The sequence below is a fragment of the Cicer arietinum genome, chromosome 7 (genome assembly GCF_000331145.2).
Source record: "Cicer arietinum cultivar CDC Frontier isolate Library 1 chromosome 7, Cicar.CDCFrontier_v2.0, whole genome shotgun sequence".
In the NCBI taxonomy this organism is placed as follows: domain Eukaryota; kingdom Viridiplantae; phylum Streptophyta; class Magnoliopsida; order Fabales; family Fabaceae; genus Cicer; species Cicer arietinum.
This window is the reverse complement of record NC_021166.2, coordinates 58,665,962-58,681,519: the sequence shown is the minus strand read 5'-3', so window position 1 is coordinate 58,681,519 and position 15,558 is coordinate 58,665,962. Positions and strand designations below refer to the sequence as shown.

Below are 15,558 nucleotides of genomic sequence, written 5' to 3'. Positions count from 1 at the left end.
TATTGTCAATGCAATTGTATTTCCACAATTCAGTTACACAGACACAAAATCAGCGTCATGGCAGAACTGACCCTAACAAGAGTATTTGATATTAGATTTGTTACGACAATGGTTCATCGATTCATAATTATTGCTTTTGCGTATATCTCATTAGTTTCAGCTTGGATAACCATTGACAAAATAAATTAATTCCGAACTTTAATCTTCATTACACAAATCCAATATCAAAAAGAAGAAAAGAAAAATGTGTCAATGCAGAAACAAACAAAACAAATTGGTATCCAACAACAGATTCTGTTTGTACAAAATAATTGAAAAACGGACATCATTGTTTCATGAGGTAGTGCAATGTAGATAACAGGAAAACCAGAGTCTTAAAGATATCACAACAAATATTCAACCACATATAACACATTCTCATGGATATCAACAATCCAGCACAGATAAGAGGTGCTTTCTTCAATATCGTATAACAGATCAGTCAATGTACATCATTGCATATGTTGAATTTCAAGCATGTTAGAATGCCAAACCATTTTACCCCATGAAAAAACAGGATTCACTGACTGATTCCCGGACTTGAGAGCTCTTCCATGTTCATCAGAATCTTCTTTATTACTATCATCAACAAACCTAATACTCATTCTCTGTATGATAATTTTTCACGAAGATTCTTGCAGCCTGTACATTGTGATTTCCTGCTGCTTGAAATATCGCCTATCCTCTTCATCGACCAACACAAGATTCAAAAAGTACTTCACACTGAATTTGTTATTAATGTTGTGATGAGTCGGTGTCAGCTCATAAGGGCTGAGGAACAGTCTGATTGGGATTGACTCACCTGTAAAAGCAATCACGCATTACTCATTGAATTTATGGGCACAAATGTTGTCTTTGAGAAATTGGTTTGCTAATTGCAAAACAATATATGCAGAACATATTTTATGTTTGATCCATGTAATAAAAAATTTGACCAAATTTTTTAGTTATCTACCAATCACCCAAAACTACCTTCCTTTTTTATCTAGCCTGGGACCAACTATATGTGGCAAATAATTTTAGCCTTGACTAATTTTGCTTTGTTATTTGCAAACTTGAGTTGTTACACAACTTTTCATCTTACTTTGTTTACTCATCTGATTTCAAGGTTAACCTACCTCTGACTGGAGCACCATCCATCAACTCAAATTTAGCCAATGTTTCCGTCTCAACATGGGTGTTGGTCCCTGATCCTGTTGACTCTCGGCGTCTAATCTCAAGATCCATGTTTTTTATCTTGATTCTGACAAGTAAAAAGTATATCTTGCCAATGATAACATCTTTCAGATGATACCTAAAAAGTTGAAATTCCCGATAAGTATTTACAAGTCTCCTGTCCTTTCACATATAAATAAATAAGTTGATGAGGAACAATATTCTCTTCAAATATAAGGCCTGTACAGCATTAGAGTTTGACAAAAATATATTTGGTGCACATACCTGCCTAATTATTACCTAGGATCATTACTTGGTTATAGTTAAGTTACAGGCCAATATAACTAAACAAGATAAAGCAATAAGTAAATGTCATATTTCAAGCTGTAAACAGAAATACCATAAGATCAAGTTGATAGTAATAATAAAAGAGAATAAAAAGAAGACAAAACTCCAGTCAAAAATGGTCAATGTTCAACTTACTTGCTTTTGTTGTATTCAAATTCAATGTGCAGACAATCTTCTATTCCAACCTCCATCTGTGAATGGTATAACATATTGCTAAATACATAAATGAAGAATTAAAAGCAGCTAATAACAAAGATATGAATTCGTAAAAAAGAAAACAAAGATATGAAGAAAAGCACAAGGAAAATAACATGTGCCTGTAGATGCTTTTTCAATGAGTAATTGACAGGAAATGGTTGATGACACAATTTTACCATTTCATTGCTCCAGGGCCATTATCGTGTTTTTAATTGATGGAAATTAGTAGCACGTATCGTTATTACTATCATGGCATGATGGAAATGAATTTTTGCTACACAGCATTGAAACTCCATTAACTTGTTATTAAGCTCACCTTAATGCTGTTATTAATCTGCGGAAGTGGAGAATAGTTGCGAACCTGACCAACGGATAAAAATAAAATTTATATCTAAGTGATGAAATAGAATAAAAAACCCTATCATGTAATTAATATATACAAGTATTTTCGTAGACTCAGACCCGCCAGAGTTTACTTGTACACTCATAAGAGTTTATTTAGTACTAATCTACACATAACTTAATAACCATGTACGTAGTAAGATGAACGATACATAATTTAATACCACGTGTTGAGATGGATAAAACATGACTTAATCATGTGTACTAAGATGAATGAATGACATGACACATAATTTAATAGTATGTAGTTAGATGACTAGATCGGACCACAAAGAACATAACAAGTTCAAAATCGATGGAAAAATTAACAAATCACAAAGTTCAAAAGGATGATGGGCTGGGCTACACGCTTTGGAGCTGGATTAAGCTAGATTGAGATAGGTTTCAGCTTATAAAGTCGGGTTCAATTATTTCGTTGGCCTGTTGGGTTTGTTGTAAACTTGAGACTTGTGAGAGTTTGTGAATTCAATTATGTTGGGAGCTATGGGATTGAGACCCGATCTTGTATCCTTCAGCTCCATTGCAGATGATGGGTTCACGTTGGGAGATTAGATGCATCTATGGTTTGTGCCCTGGAAGTTAAGGCTTTGTGCACTATTAAGCCTGTATCAATGAGCTGATGCATTTAGAGTTTTTTTTTTAATACACCAAATTATTGTCATTATCAAAAGAATAATGCTAACAACACACACTTTTTAACACTCTCTTTGATTGGTTAAAATACACATGGATTCCACTAAATTTATGTGGGACCCGTATGTTTTAGTCAGACCTATATAAATTTTAACCAATCAAATAGAGTGCGTTAGAAAGTGTGTTAACGAGTGTGTTGCTAGCCCTCCTCTTATCAATATGTTTTGTGGAAATACCCATTATGTTCGAGACACATTCAACTGACTACAAACTCAACTCTATACGAGTCTACCTGAGTTTACACAGGAATGACATTGTAAGTGAGTTAACTCAATTTTGATTTATAAACTTGTATCGGTCCTCGAGTTAACTAGACAGTTTAACAATCATGGGTGAAAGTATAGGAGTATCAATTGGAAAAATATTATAGGTGTAACATGACCATATACACTTTTTGGGTGTATGTACCGGGACACAACACTCATGTAAAAGTATTCTTCAATTTTCACAGCTACATCAACATAACATTATCCCCAAAATGCAATAATTAGATAAAAATAACGTTCCACTTGATATCTCAGACCATAAATCACAAATTTTACTTGACTGATAAAGAACATACCACAAAATCCTGGTACTCCACTATGCTTCCTGCATAACCACGATTAATGGTCACTTTCAAGACATACCTGGAAATTGCAAATGCACAGAAACATTACATTATATCATATTCAAGTTCCTCATCCTATTATTTGCACAACAAATAATAAATGAAGACTACAAAAGCACATGAAGAAACTTTAACTGAGACACATGCTTCTTCCAAGATTTGATACCTAAGCCTCACATTCACCCCATTGTATGTCTCATATGGCATTTCAACAGTAGAGAATTCAAATGGATATGTTTTCCTTTCATAGATTTCTCCAGGAACATCTAGTTCTCTTACTGCAAAAGACAGCAAAATGATAGCGTAGCTCTCAGCTGTAAGTAATTCACCATTAAATGAAAGGCTAACTACAACTGTGTAGAATATGGAAGTGACAGAATACTCAATTACCAAGGGAAGTAAAGTCGTAAAAATTCCCTCTGTCAAAATACATCTCTGCACAGTGAAACGAAATTCAAAATGAACTATATATCAGTAATACAGTAAGAAGTGACGAAAATCATGAACAAGAAAAATTCAAAGCAAAAGTGGGATGACAACTGCATATTTAATACAAGTGATGAATGGAAAATCTATTTACTTTCAGGGTTGTTACCAAAAGGAATAATTTAACAATTCAGATACAGATCATCAAGGAAGAGAGGGGGTGGGGGAGTCAAAGAAAACATTTTCTTATACTGTTTTGACAAAACTGAAATGGAAGTCACAGTAGGGAACTATCTTTCTCGTATCCATACAAAGTAATTCGTAATTAGGACTGCAAGCTTTTAGAATACTAATTTGATGATGTTTTCCAGAGATGTGGATCATTTTATGTTTTATCCTGAGTCAAATGAACTAAGCAGAAAAGCAATAATCCAGCTGACCATCACCATCACACTTGACAAATATATAAAAGTAGAGAATCAAGTTGGAATATCTTGCCTAAATATAATTTAAAAAAAAAAAAAAAAAAAGAACTATGAATAAATAGCTTGAAGCAGCATTTACACTCAATGCAAAGACACAGAACAAATTGAAAAGTGGAAGGATTACTCAAGTACAAACCTATCTGTCCAAGGAGCTCAACTTTTATGCCATTGTGATCAATCTTCTTCCCTTGCATTGGTTCTATTGTAATCTAAAGATGGCAGCAAATACAAAAATAGTCAGCGCAGGAAGGCTCACTAGACCATATATCAAATGAGTTTAAGCGTATGTTTGGAATCACGGTGAGTTTGACAAAATATCGGTGGCACCGTGATTTTGCCAAACTAACCCCTAATCCAAACATGCACCAAGATAAACTCAATAAAATATTAGACAACTAAATACCTTTCCAGCAATGTTTTCTTGACTGTGAAAAAGTGGGACTGTAACTGTTTGACCATTTTCTTTTTTGAATGGAACCTTGAAAACGACAAAAAGGATGTCAACCAAAACGGTCATATACATGTCACTAAAATTATTGCTAGTGAAAGATTCCAAATATTAATAGTGCAAAGATAAATAGCAAACTATGTTAAAATTTCCCTCACTTGCGAGTTAAAAGCGAGGACAAAATGAAAAAAGAAATTCAACAATATTAAGTGAAGAAGATTGTAAGCAATATGATATTTATATTTTATATACAAGATGAATACAATGTAACAAGAAGAGAAATTGCAGTAGTCATAATTTTCTAAAGGTGCAACCAATCTCTAAGTGACATTAGCTTGAAATAATAAGGGCCTGTTTGGTCTGAGAAAACATTTTATGTTTTTATTTCTTATCTTCACATTTAATACAATATTTTACCCTTGTTTACACTCTGTTTCCAAGTATCAAATATTTGTACAGAAAACAATTAAAACAAACAGTTTTTTAATTAAAGAAAAAATAGAAAACGAGAACATGATAGAACACTGATCAAAATAGAAGGAAACAGGTTTGAATAATGATAGAACATAAAACTTAAATAGAAGAAAATAAGATTAAATCACACCAAATTACAGAAAATACAGTAACACAGTAACACAGTTGTTGTCCCAAAGATTATTAGGACTTGTTTGATTACTGTGTTTTGAAACTATTATTCGTTTTCAAAAATTTAGGAAGTAACAAAGTTGATTGATTACCTTGTTTTGTTAAACTGTTTTTTTTTTAATTTAAAGGTCATCGGATTGTATGCTATGAAAGTTAAATGACCAACTTGAAAAAAACATAAAGGATTATTCCGGCATAGTAAAATAACTTAAAGGACTGCCGGAGAAATTTTTCCTTATATTAATAAATAACTGCAAAAGTTATTTTCTTATCCTGACTACCTCATAATTGTCACTTCCTAACAAATGCCACTGTCACTAATTATTTCCTAACCATAATTACCAAAAAGTAGTAACTCCTACTATTTACTACGCTTTCCATCAGATTCCATCAAAACAGAAAGTTTTTTTGAAACTAAACATACCTTAAGATATGGATAGAATTAAGATGGTAATGTTTGCTTTGTACAATATCATTCTATTGTTGTGTGTATGGACAACAAGACTGATGAATCATCCCTTTGGAGACCATAAAAGACTTGAATAAGGCAAGAAAATACTCCTTGGCATTATTACTTCTTAAAATGTTAATTGAGCAACCAAATTGAGTAACAATTTCTCGGTATAAATTCAAAACAAAAAATCCAACAATTCAAACCAATCTTTCATTAGTAAATCCAAGTACATCTTAAGAAGCCAACAAAGAAAGTTATGACATGTATGAATACTTTCTTGGAAAACCCTGCAAGAAGTACCATGACCACCCGTTCCATGTCTCCTTTCTTGATGACAAAATTTTGTTAAGGAAGTAGTGGAGTCTACTTCAGAATTAGACTTGGGAGGTTCATCAGTCCAAGAAATTCAAAGTAAATGGTTAATTAGTTCCTCCGTAGTAGGAATGTTGAGATTGGTTAGAACTTCATTTCTGAGGTTTTCAAATTTCTGATATAGACTATGAAGAACAAAAACCATGTACATTTGATCTATCTAATCTATCACCTTTTGAGGATCACTATCCATTAGAATCATCTTCATTTGTGGAATAGTTGACTCAGCTTTGTTCAAATAGGAAATTAAATCATGATCTCCCATTCCAAGAGTTGCCAAATTGTGGACACAATCATAGAGATTCTGAATGTCATTAACATAAACACTCTTAACCTTCTTTCAAATCTCATAACAAGACATATAGGAGTGAAAGTGAACTAGAAGCGATGGGTCAATTGATTGCCGAAGCAAGGATGCTAATTGACAATCAGTATTTTCCCATTCATCCTTTAATTAATCATCTACTCTCTCAACTTTGGTTGTTAAATGATCATAATGCCCCTGATCACGAAACCATATTTCAACAGGAAAGCACCAGTGAAGGTAATTTTTGTCATTAAATTTTTCAGAGGTAATAGATGGAGTCACTGAAAAGGCAAATGAAATGGGACCTTTCTGATTCTTATCAGATCTTTCAAATGATGCCGTAAAGTAGAAATGAAGACTGAAACAGTATACTTTTAAGAGCAAACTACAGTGGAGTCTAGGCACTTAGACTGATTGCTCAAACTAGGGAGAAAATTTGATACGAGACCAAAATTAGGCACACGAGATATTGATGAATATTCTGACATTGGGAGGGCAGCGTGTGGCTTTCACAAGCAGGTTTAGACAGAAAACAATTGACATGTAGAGGCGCAGGCAAGATCTCTAGTCACGAAACTTTGGGAAACAGCTGGAGAAGGAGAGGCGCACTTGATAGGGCTTTTCGAACAAAAATAAAATAAAATACTTGTCAGCGGCAGACTGTGACCGTAAAAAGAACTGATTGCAGCCGGAGAGACAAGACTTACCGTGACAAAACAAAATTCAGAACTAAGTTCAACAAAGACTGTATTATGCAATGGAAGCTTCAAACGAGAGCGGGATCAAACCCATGTTGCTAGAGTAAAGAACACAGCAGATATTTTATAATTTATACAAAATACAAAATGAGTACAATTTAGAAAGAGAAATTATAGCAATTGTAATTTACAAAGATAAATGAATCTGAATATGTAATGAAATCAATGATACGATGAATTCCAATTCTGCTTCAAAAGTGGAACACGGACATTAATATATTATATGCCATTTCCAATACTCCGTAAACTCTCACTGACATCAACCTCAACAACAATACAAAACTCAATTGCCACAATTTGATCTACACTACAATTTCATGATTGAAACAAAAATAAAAGGTGACTCACCTGCTTACGGTTTTTTCCATCGTTAAATGTGATCAGAACATTACATGCAGGCTTGAAAGCTCCAAGAAGATAATTCTATGTTTTCGGTTCCCAAAAAAGGTAAAATGTCAGAACCACAACCAAATCAAGTGAATCAAGGTTAAAATCGATGACAAAAAAGTACAGAACCAAACCAAGAAAACTCAATTAAACAAAACTCACCATGCTGTTTACAATTCAGTCTTCTAATTCTACTATCTACCTCAGAACACACGCAATCACCTGTTGAAGACACAAATTTCTCAATATAAATAGCATTCAGGTTTCTAATATCATACTAAAAATCCTAAATCCACAGATCTTAAACAGTTGAATCCCAAAATATACAAATCAAGATCACTTCTAATATCCTAATTTCTCTAAACTATAAAAGATAATGATTATCCCCTCCCAAACCCTAGAAAGAAAAAATCGAAACGAAATGAGAGCGATACCGTGTGACGCGCGATCACGCCGATAATGGTGATCAATGAAAGGAAAGAGTAGAGGGATTGAGATGTTTAGCGACCTCGTTTGATGTGATGAAAAATGGATGGATGAAACGCATAATTTGAAATGAATCTAAAGCTCAGTTAGCCCTAACAACTCAGTAACACGTCGGAGGAAGAAGGAGTAGCTGTCGCTTCTTCTCTTTCTCCTGAATTTCCAATGCTTAAACGCCTTGTCGTTTAACGGATGTGTGGAGTGCTTTTCTTACTAACTAAATTACTTACTTTTTTTTTTAGGAAATAAAAAAAAAAAATTAAATTAGAAACAAAAAACTTACTGAATTACTCAATTTATTAGTACTTAACTATTGTTCGAATTTTGTTTTTCTTATTTAATTGATTTTGTATTTTGTTTGTATTGTTTTGTTACTTTTTTCAATTGATTTCTTACTTACAAGATTATGTTGTGATTACATATATTATTTAAATTGAATTGGGTAGTTCAATTTTTACTTATAAAATTATATATAATCACCAATAAAATAAAATTACACTTAGTTTTATGAAGGTGTAAGTTAATAGTTTACACATTCTAGTTTTAGATTATAAATAAAATCATTTTTTTTCAAAAATCTGCTTAATAAAGTAGATATTTATGTAATTTACATTTTATAAATTAGATTTTCTAATTTAGTGTTTTTTCTTCTCAACAGATTTTCTAAATTATTATTATCTTTTAGCAATTAATATTTGTTTTTCTCTTAATTTTCTCACAATTAATATTTCTATTTTTAAAATCAATTACAGTACGTAACATTCACTAAATAAATTTTTTTATGAAGTACTTTAATTTAACACATAAAGTAGTATTACATCTAATAATCTTTTTCTAATATTTTTAACGAGGGGAAAACATTGATTATCAAGAGAGAAATAAATTTTAAGTTTTATATTAAAAAATTGTTAATTAAAAAGGTTTAGATAGTTCATCTACACCTAAAAAATTATAATTAGAAGACTTAGACTACTAACCTACACATTTTTTAATTAATAATAATTAAAAAAAATTATAAAACTATTTTTCATTTTACTTAGTCAAAATAGTAAAAACAATCTTTTTATTCAAAGTTAAAAGGTGTTGATTGCTAACGTACACCTTCATAAAATATATGTTGATGTAAATTAACCCACCTATTTTATATTATATAATAAAACAACCTAATATTAAAAATTAAAAATTAGCATTACTAAACATGAAAGTATTTTATTTATTTTTTAATATAAGCAACTAACAATTTCAAAATTCATGATATAAAAACAAATAATCCTTAATTAGTTATACTTTATTTAATAATATTATTACTAAAATATCATTTAAGAATTTAATTTTTTTAATAACATATTTTATTTCTATAAAACAAGTTTTAAATTTTGGATGATGCAATTTAATTTTCTGTATTACATCAAGAAAGTTAAATGAAATTATCTACTATTATTAATAACCATCAATTATTTTTTGTTGGTTATAATCAAAATCGGTGGATATATGTTTGGAATATTGGTAAAAGAAATAGATTATGTGATAAGATTATAGAAAATGCTCTCAATCTTTTGATGGATTATGAAAATAAATTGAAAATTTATTAGGATCGAAGGGGATCTTCAATTTCATCTTCATGCTATTATTATATGCTTTTCAAAATTAGTGTATGTCCGTGGAATATATATATCATAAACTTCTAATTAATGTTGGTCATTCGTGATTTTTAATTTTGTTCGAAGATCCTATTGAGAGTTTTTGTTTAATGATGAAGTTTATTTTGTCTTTTTCTTTTTAATATTAAAAACTAAAGAAATTGGGTCGAAAAAAGATTTGAGTTTGACTTTTGAGTATATAAGATCAAATTTTGAGTAGATTAAGAATTTACGACGCGAATTAAGGAAGACTTATTTTTGTCTAACTTGTTAATAAAATCATAGGCCCAACAATACTTACAAACTAAGGCCACAAATTGGGCCAACTCATTAAACAGCAATGAACCAAATCAAAGACACCAAGTACATGCACATGAGAAAGTACAAAGACAGGTTTCTTCCTATAACCCCACAATTTTTATGAAAATTTTAATTACACTTTTTAAATATTTCTTTATTCTTTTTCACTTTCAATTTTTCATTCAATTTGCAAATTATCTGGAATTCTATGTAAGTTCCATGAATTCTTCAAAACATATTGACTTTATTGTTGTTTGATTAATATTTAAAAATAATATAGCAACGTCTAAATATTTGATCAATATAATCTAATCACTCTTCATTTGAAAAGGACGACAAATTCTTTTACATATCTTTTAGCTAAATTTATTTTACTTTCAACTGATACTATTTAGAACAAGGATTATTCTTTTAGACAACTGTGAGTTAAACAAAGCCAAGCCAAACAAACTAGCTTACAAAAAGAATGAGCTTACAAAAATATTAAGAAATCAAAGGAGACAAACCAAACAAAAGATCTGGTCGATTTCTTCATATAACAGACTTTCTAAATTTAGCAAGGAACACAACTAGCATACTGTGGCCTCTTTATAGCCAATTTTGATTAATATTTTCCCAAAGTCTCAACCTTCAATTACAAATTGAAGAACAAAACAACCAATCACCGGTCCAAGTAGAAGCAAGACCCATATAATAGATTAATAGTACACAAATTGACTTGAGAAATTATTCATAAGCATTTTACTCCTATCAATTTTTTTAATTTCCGTAATTTAATAAAGAGATGCCTATATTTAAGAACTTACAAATTAAGAATCAATTTCTATAATATAAAGCTTCAAAACTTTAGACACTACCGTAAAGAGGAAAGGATAGAGTGAAACTTTATTTTAAATCGAAAATGTCACATTCAAATATTTACTAATATAGTAAAATATACTAATATAGCACATAGACATGCATAATAACGATATTAAAATAAAATTAATGATGTTTTGTTGTAGCCGTCGTTATGATTAACAATATGATTAGTTACATTAATATTTGAGAAATTCGATACATTTAGACAAGACACAAGGAGATTTTATATAGTACTACAACGTTGCTCGTGCCAAAAAAGAAGAATATGCAAGCACGTGCCTAGCAATGTGTTAAGGAGTGATTTTCAATGGCACGCGTTGGATTGAATTAAGGAGACAGAACCACTGACCCTGCTCACTAATCTTAAAGAGAATGTCTCTAGCATTGGTTACCTAACAAATCATATTACTAGTAATTAAAAAATTAACTCGTTAATTAAGCTTCTCCAACAAAAATGCAACTTAAAATTATAATATTTTTAAAGTGACAAACACTTTCTATCCCTTTGTTTTAATTGCTAGGCCTTTCTGTTGTTTAATCCCCCATTTCCATTATTTTCACTAGTTTGTCATAATCAATGACAACTTGGCATCATATGATAAACCTTTCTTAAATGTATCATTTTGAATTATATTTATTGTCAGTTATAAGATTGATAATATTAAAATTGAATTTGAGATGTTTATTTAAGTTTGTTGGCCAAGATACTCTCAGCTAAAAAATATAACTAATTTTGTACATACATTTATTTTATACACATGTGTTATAAATATCGAAGCATTAAACTTAATTTTAAGTTAAAACAATGTCGGTCCAAGTGTAAAGTCAGGAAAACAATCGTTTTAAGCTTTTATGAAAAATAAAAATTTTACTTTATCAAATCAAAAAGTCTGAAAAAAAATTTACTTAATAAAAATATATCATATTTTAATATTAAAACTTATAAATAATTTTTAAATTTAATATTATCTCAATAATATTAATAAATTAAAAAAGAAATATTACATAACATTAATTATATTTATTTAGTAATATTATATTAAAATTTTAAAAATTTGTTTTAAACTTTATATTAAAATTCATTTTAGATGTCCGTTTATATTAAACCGGTCCTAATTAAAATTAACTTTAAAGACAAAAGCAATTTTATATTTCTACAAATGACTTTTAACTCTCAAGTAAAAAATGCAAATGACAACGAATATCACTGTCCCCAAAATAATAAAACTATTTTAATCATACATGATGGTTCTGGTATGCACCTGATAAATCATATGACAAGACCAAGAAACATCATCATTAATCATAATTTTAAACAAAGTCAGTACTGATGATTATACTGAGAAATAAAGTTGCAACAATTACAGTACCATTTTCCTGCATAATTGGCTAGAAAATGAAGATCAGACATGTTAATCATTGTCTATATGATAATAATATTAATAATAATCATGATTGTTATGATCACTAGGATGAATTTGCATGTGAAAAGAAGGGTTAAAAGAGAATGCAATACTAGTTGAAGGACAATCCATTGCATTAACTTTGTTCCCTAAACTTTCAAGTGCCTTAACTTGTGATCTAAGAAACTTAAGATAATTTGCAGCCTCATCAAGCATTGAAGCAGTGTCCATTTTACTTCCACCAGGAACAATCTTTTGCAAAACTCTAATCTTCTCACTTATTCTCTCCCTTCTATGCCTTGCAGCCACTGTTTGTGGATCATTTGATATCTTAACATTTTTTCTTTTAGGCTTTTCAATCACATCATTTTCCATTCCAAAATTCACTGGCCTAAATGCTGCTGCTCTATACATCATTTCCTTCATTGCTGCTACTGCTTCTGGATCAGTCTCTTCATTTGATGAAGAAGAACAACATGTTGTTGATGATTTTGGTTGTTGGAAATTTATATTTGATGAAAATGGACCCTTTTCCCATCTTGGTTTCTTACATTTTGGTGGTTTATCAGAGAAAATTCCAAAACCATTTTCAACAGAAACAGAATTTTGTACAGTACTGAAAAAATGATGATCACTTGCCTTGGACTGTAATTGATCTGATGAAGTTTGAGACATTGTTTCATCAAGTTCATTGAGTTTATTACACTGCATGTCTTTGTTTTTGTAATTAGTACCATTTGAAACATTACTATGATCAGTTTCAGCAGATGAATTAGAAGCAGTAGTGGCATAACTAAAGTTCCATAAATTTCTTCTTCTGCAGTCAGAAAATATGTTTGAAATTCCATCATCATCTTCAATAGAAGTAGTGTCTGTGTTGCTATTAGTACTAGCTGAAATTAAACAATCAAAAGAACAACCACTTTTGATGAGTTGTTTTTGTTGTTGGTGGGCCATGTTGAAATCTGGCATGTAGTTGGTACTAGTAGTAGTAATAGTACTACTGTTGTAAGGTTTATTGACTGAAGATGACTGAAATGATTGAAGTATTAAAGGTTCTTTTTTCCAGCTGGATACAGCAGCTTCACCTGATTTCACTGTCATGGTTGTTAATGCTGCTGCTGCTGCATGCTGTGAAAAATTTGTGTTTGGCATCATCACTGTGTGACTTGTTTGAACTTTCTGATCCATCTCTTGTATTTGATGAATATGAGATTTTGATATGGAGGAGTAGTCTCCTTCCATGTTTTGTTCTTGATGATGAGTACTCCACAAGATTGGTGTGCTCTCTAAAATTTCTGAACCATTCCAATTTAGACCTTCCATAGATGATTGTAATTTTTGTGATGAAATGAAACTTTGATCCTTGTAAATGTTACCTATCATGTTAAACACAATAATATATCAAATCAAATAAATAGCACAACTATATCTAGCATCATTTAAATTTCGGTAGTTGTTGGAGTTATGCTGCAAAACTTATAATCGTCAAAATTTTAGAAAAATATGGTCGATGCAGTTGAGACGCCGTTGCATAGACATCAAAAACTTTTATATTGCGACTGTAATTACAGTTGCGGACGCAATTTAAAACTATGATATTAAGTATAAAAATAAACCTAAAGATCTCACCAGTATTTTTGTACTACTAGAACACAATTCCAAGAGGCAAAAGGATGAGAAACCTTGTTTGAGTCTTCAATGTAAACAACAGAACAAAGGTGTGAATGCAACTTTATAACAAGATTCTTAGCATTAACTAACTTGTTTATTGAGTATGGTGAAAAGTGTGAAGAAGTGAAAGAAAAGAACCAAATTAGTTTAATTAAATATGTCAAATTAGGCAACTGAATTTTGTGTATACTTTATTGAATACATAATAATACATGTAACAAACAAACTATAGAGAGAGAGAGAATAAGGTTGTACCTTGAGCTGCCATTGAAGACTGACTAGTTATACAGATGCCGTGTGTGTTTGATGTGATGAACCTTTGTATTGTTAGGAAGAACAAAAGGTACATGCTTTTATAATAAAAACAAACATTGGTACTTGTGCAATTACATCATTAAATTGTATAATAAATAAGCACTTGTGAACATCAATATATATACTTATATAACAATGTAAATTCTATTGGTTTCCTTTCAAACTATCAATTAAAACCAACCAATTCATTAATTTTATTTTAAATTTTAAATTTAACATAGTCAATAATTTAAGTCTAAGTAAAAAAAAAAATGAGAGACTATTAAAATATTCTTTAATAGTTTAGATAGCAGTATAGTGGTTTTTGAAAAAGGATAAAGCTTTTTGATCAGCTAGCTTGGTGGGTCTGTAAAGCTATTTTTGCAGAGCATATATGTATATTCTAAAATTCTCAACTGATTGGATATTTTATCTTCTGATTTTTGTATTCTTTTTAAGTTGAGAAAGCTGTTACCTCTTTTTAGTTGCTTAGTGAAAACTGCTCTGTAATCTCATCTTTACAACAAAACTTTTCTGTTAATCATGATTTTAATCATAGCCTGTTATGTTATGTTATGTTTTCACTTTCTACCACACTACTTGTTATTAATATACATAGTTAAAATTGTTCAACATGGATCAATGTAGTCACGCTTGTGAATTGTCAACTACTATTTTCTTCAATGAAATCATTTCAGAAAATGGATTTTGTTAAGAACGAGACAAATCTACCATCACAGTGTAAGGAATCACACTCCTTTTGTTACATTATTAAATATATGTAATTAACAAATTTTCAAATTTAAGCTGTAGACAGTCAATTTTATGTCATTTCAAACATGTATCAAAAAACAGTATAATATTTCTACATAATTTTTCAAAAGTATGAAATATTGAACAAGTTTGTTTAAGATTTTTAAAATGTAATTTTGATTATATATTTTTAAAATGATTTTTATTATAATTTAATTAAAAATAATAGAATTTATTTTTAGATTTATTTATTATTAATCAAAAAATAATAATTTTAATATTTAATAATTTAAATATTTATTACTAAAGATTTTAATACGAACAAAATTATTTTTTTTAAAGGTATCTTTCAAATATAACTATACGAAAATAACTTTTTATTTTAATTATTTTTCAAAAATTCATTTTATAAAAAAAATTGTA

General features: G+C 30.1%; 2 protein-coding genes across 4 annotated transcripts; both read right to left on the bottom strand.

Annotated features, from left to right (window-relative positions):
* Nucleotides 1-166: 166 nt before the first annotated feature.
* Nucleotides 167-8,408, bottom strand: LOC101494417 (vacuolar protein sorting-associated protein 26B). 2 transcript variants are annotated; one of them, XM_004510273.4, is made up of 12 exons: nucleotides 8,162-8,407; nucleotides 7,890-7,949; nucleotides 7,689-7,763; nucleotides 4,760-4,834; nucleotides 4,493-4,565; nucleotides 3,836-3,880; nucleotides 3,612-3,723; nucleotides 3,398-3,464; nucleotides 2,057-2,101; nucleotides 1,678-1,733; nucleotides 1,158-1,333; nucleotides 167-841 (listed from the first exon to the last, which is right to left on the bottom strand). In XM_004510273.4, the coding sequence occupies exons 2-12, from the start codon at nucleotides 7,890-7,892 to the stop codon at nucleotides 663-665; spliced, it is 906 nt and encodes a 301-aa protein (XP_004510330.1). In that variant the 5' UTR covers nucleotides 7,893-7,949; nucleotides 8,162-8,407; the 3' UTR covers nucleotides 167-662. The 2 variants fall into 2 exon arrangements, with proteins under 2 accessions (XP_004510330.1, XP_027192509.1); XM_027336708.2 differs by lacking the exon at nucleotides 2,057-2,101 and having other exon boundaries at nucleotides 8,162-8,408.
* Nucleotides 8,409-12,286: 3,878 nt separating this feature from the next.
* On the bottom strand, nucleotides 12,287-14,780 carry LOC101495062 (transcription factor bHLH87-like). 2 transcript variants are annotated; one of them, XM_027336541.2, is made up of 3 exons: nucleotides 14,344-14,780; nucleotides 14,047-14,110; nucleotides 12,287-13,793 (listed from the first exon to the last, which is right to left on the bottom strand). In XM_027336541.2, the coding sequence occupies exon 3, from the start codon at nucleotides 13,738-13,740 to the stop codon at nucleotides 12,451-12,453; it is 1,290 nt and encodes a 429-aa protein (XP_027192342.1). In that variant the 5' UTR covers nucleotides 13,741-13,793; nucleotides 14,047-14,110; nucleotides 14,344-14,780; the 3' UTR covers nucleotides 12,287-12,450. The 2 variants fall into 2 exon arrangements, with proteins under 2 accessions (XP_027192342.1, XP_004510332.2); XM_004510275.4 differs by lacking the exon at nucleotides 14,047-14,110.
* Nucleotides 14,781-15,558: the final 778 nt, after the last annotated feature.

Bases quoted from the DNA above. Each gene is read 5' to 3' on its own strand.
- LOC101494417 (XM_004510273.4), bottom strand. The intron at 4,835-7,688 runs GTGAGTCACCTT...GTCGTTTTCAAG, and splicing joins ATGGAAAAAACCGTAAGCAG to GTTCCATTCAAAAAAGAAAA. The intron at 3,724-3,835 runs GTAATTGAGTAT...TGTCTTTTGCAG, and splicing joins TTACGACTTTACTTCCCTTG to TAAGAGAACTAGATGTTCCT.
- LOC101495062 (XM_004510275.4), bottom strand. From the start codon at position 14,437: ATGTACCTTTTGTTCTTCCTAACAATACAAAGGTTCATCACATCAAAC. The intron at 13,794-14,343 runs GTACAACCTTAT...TTAACATGATAG, and splicing joins GTCTTCAATGGCAGCTCAAG to GTAACATTTACAAGGATCAA.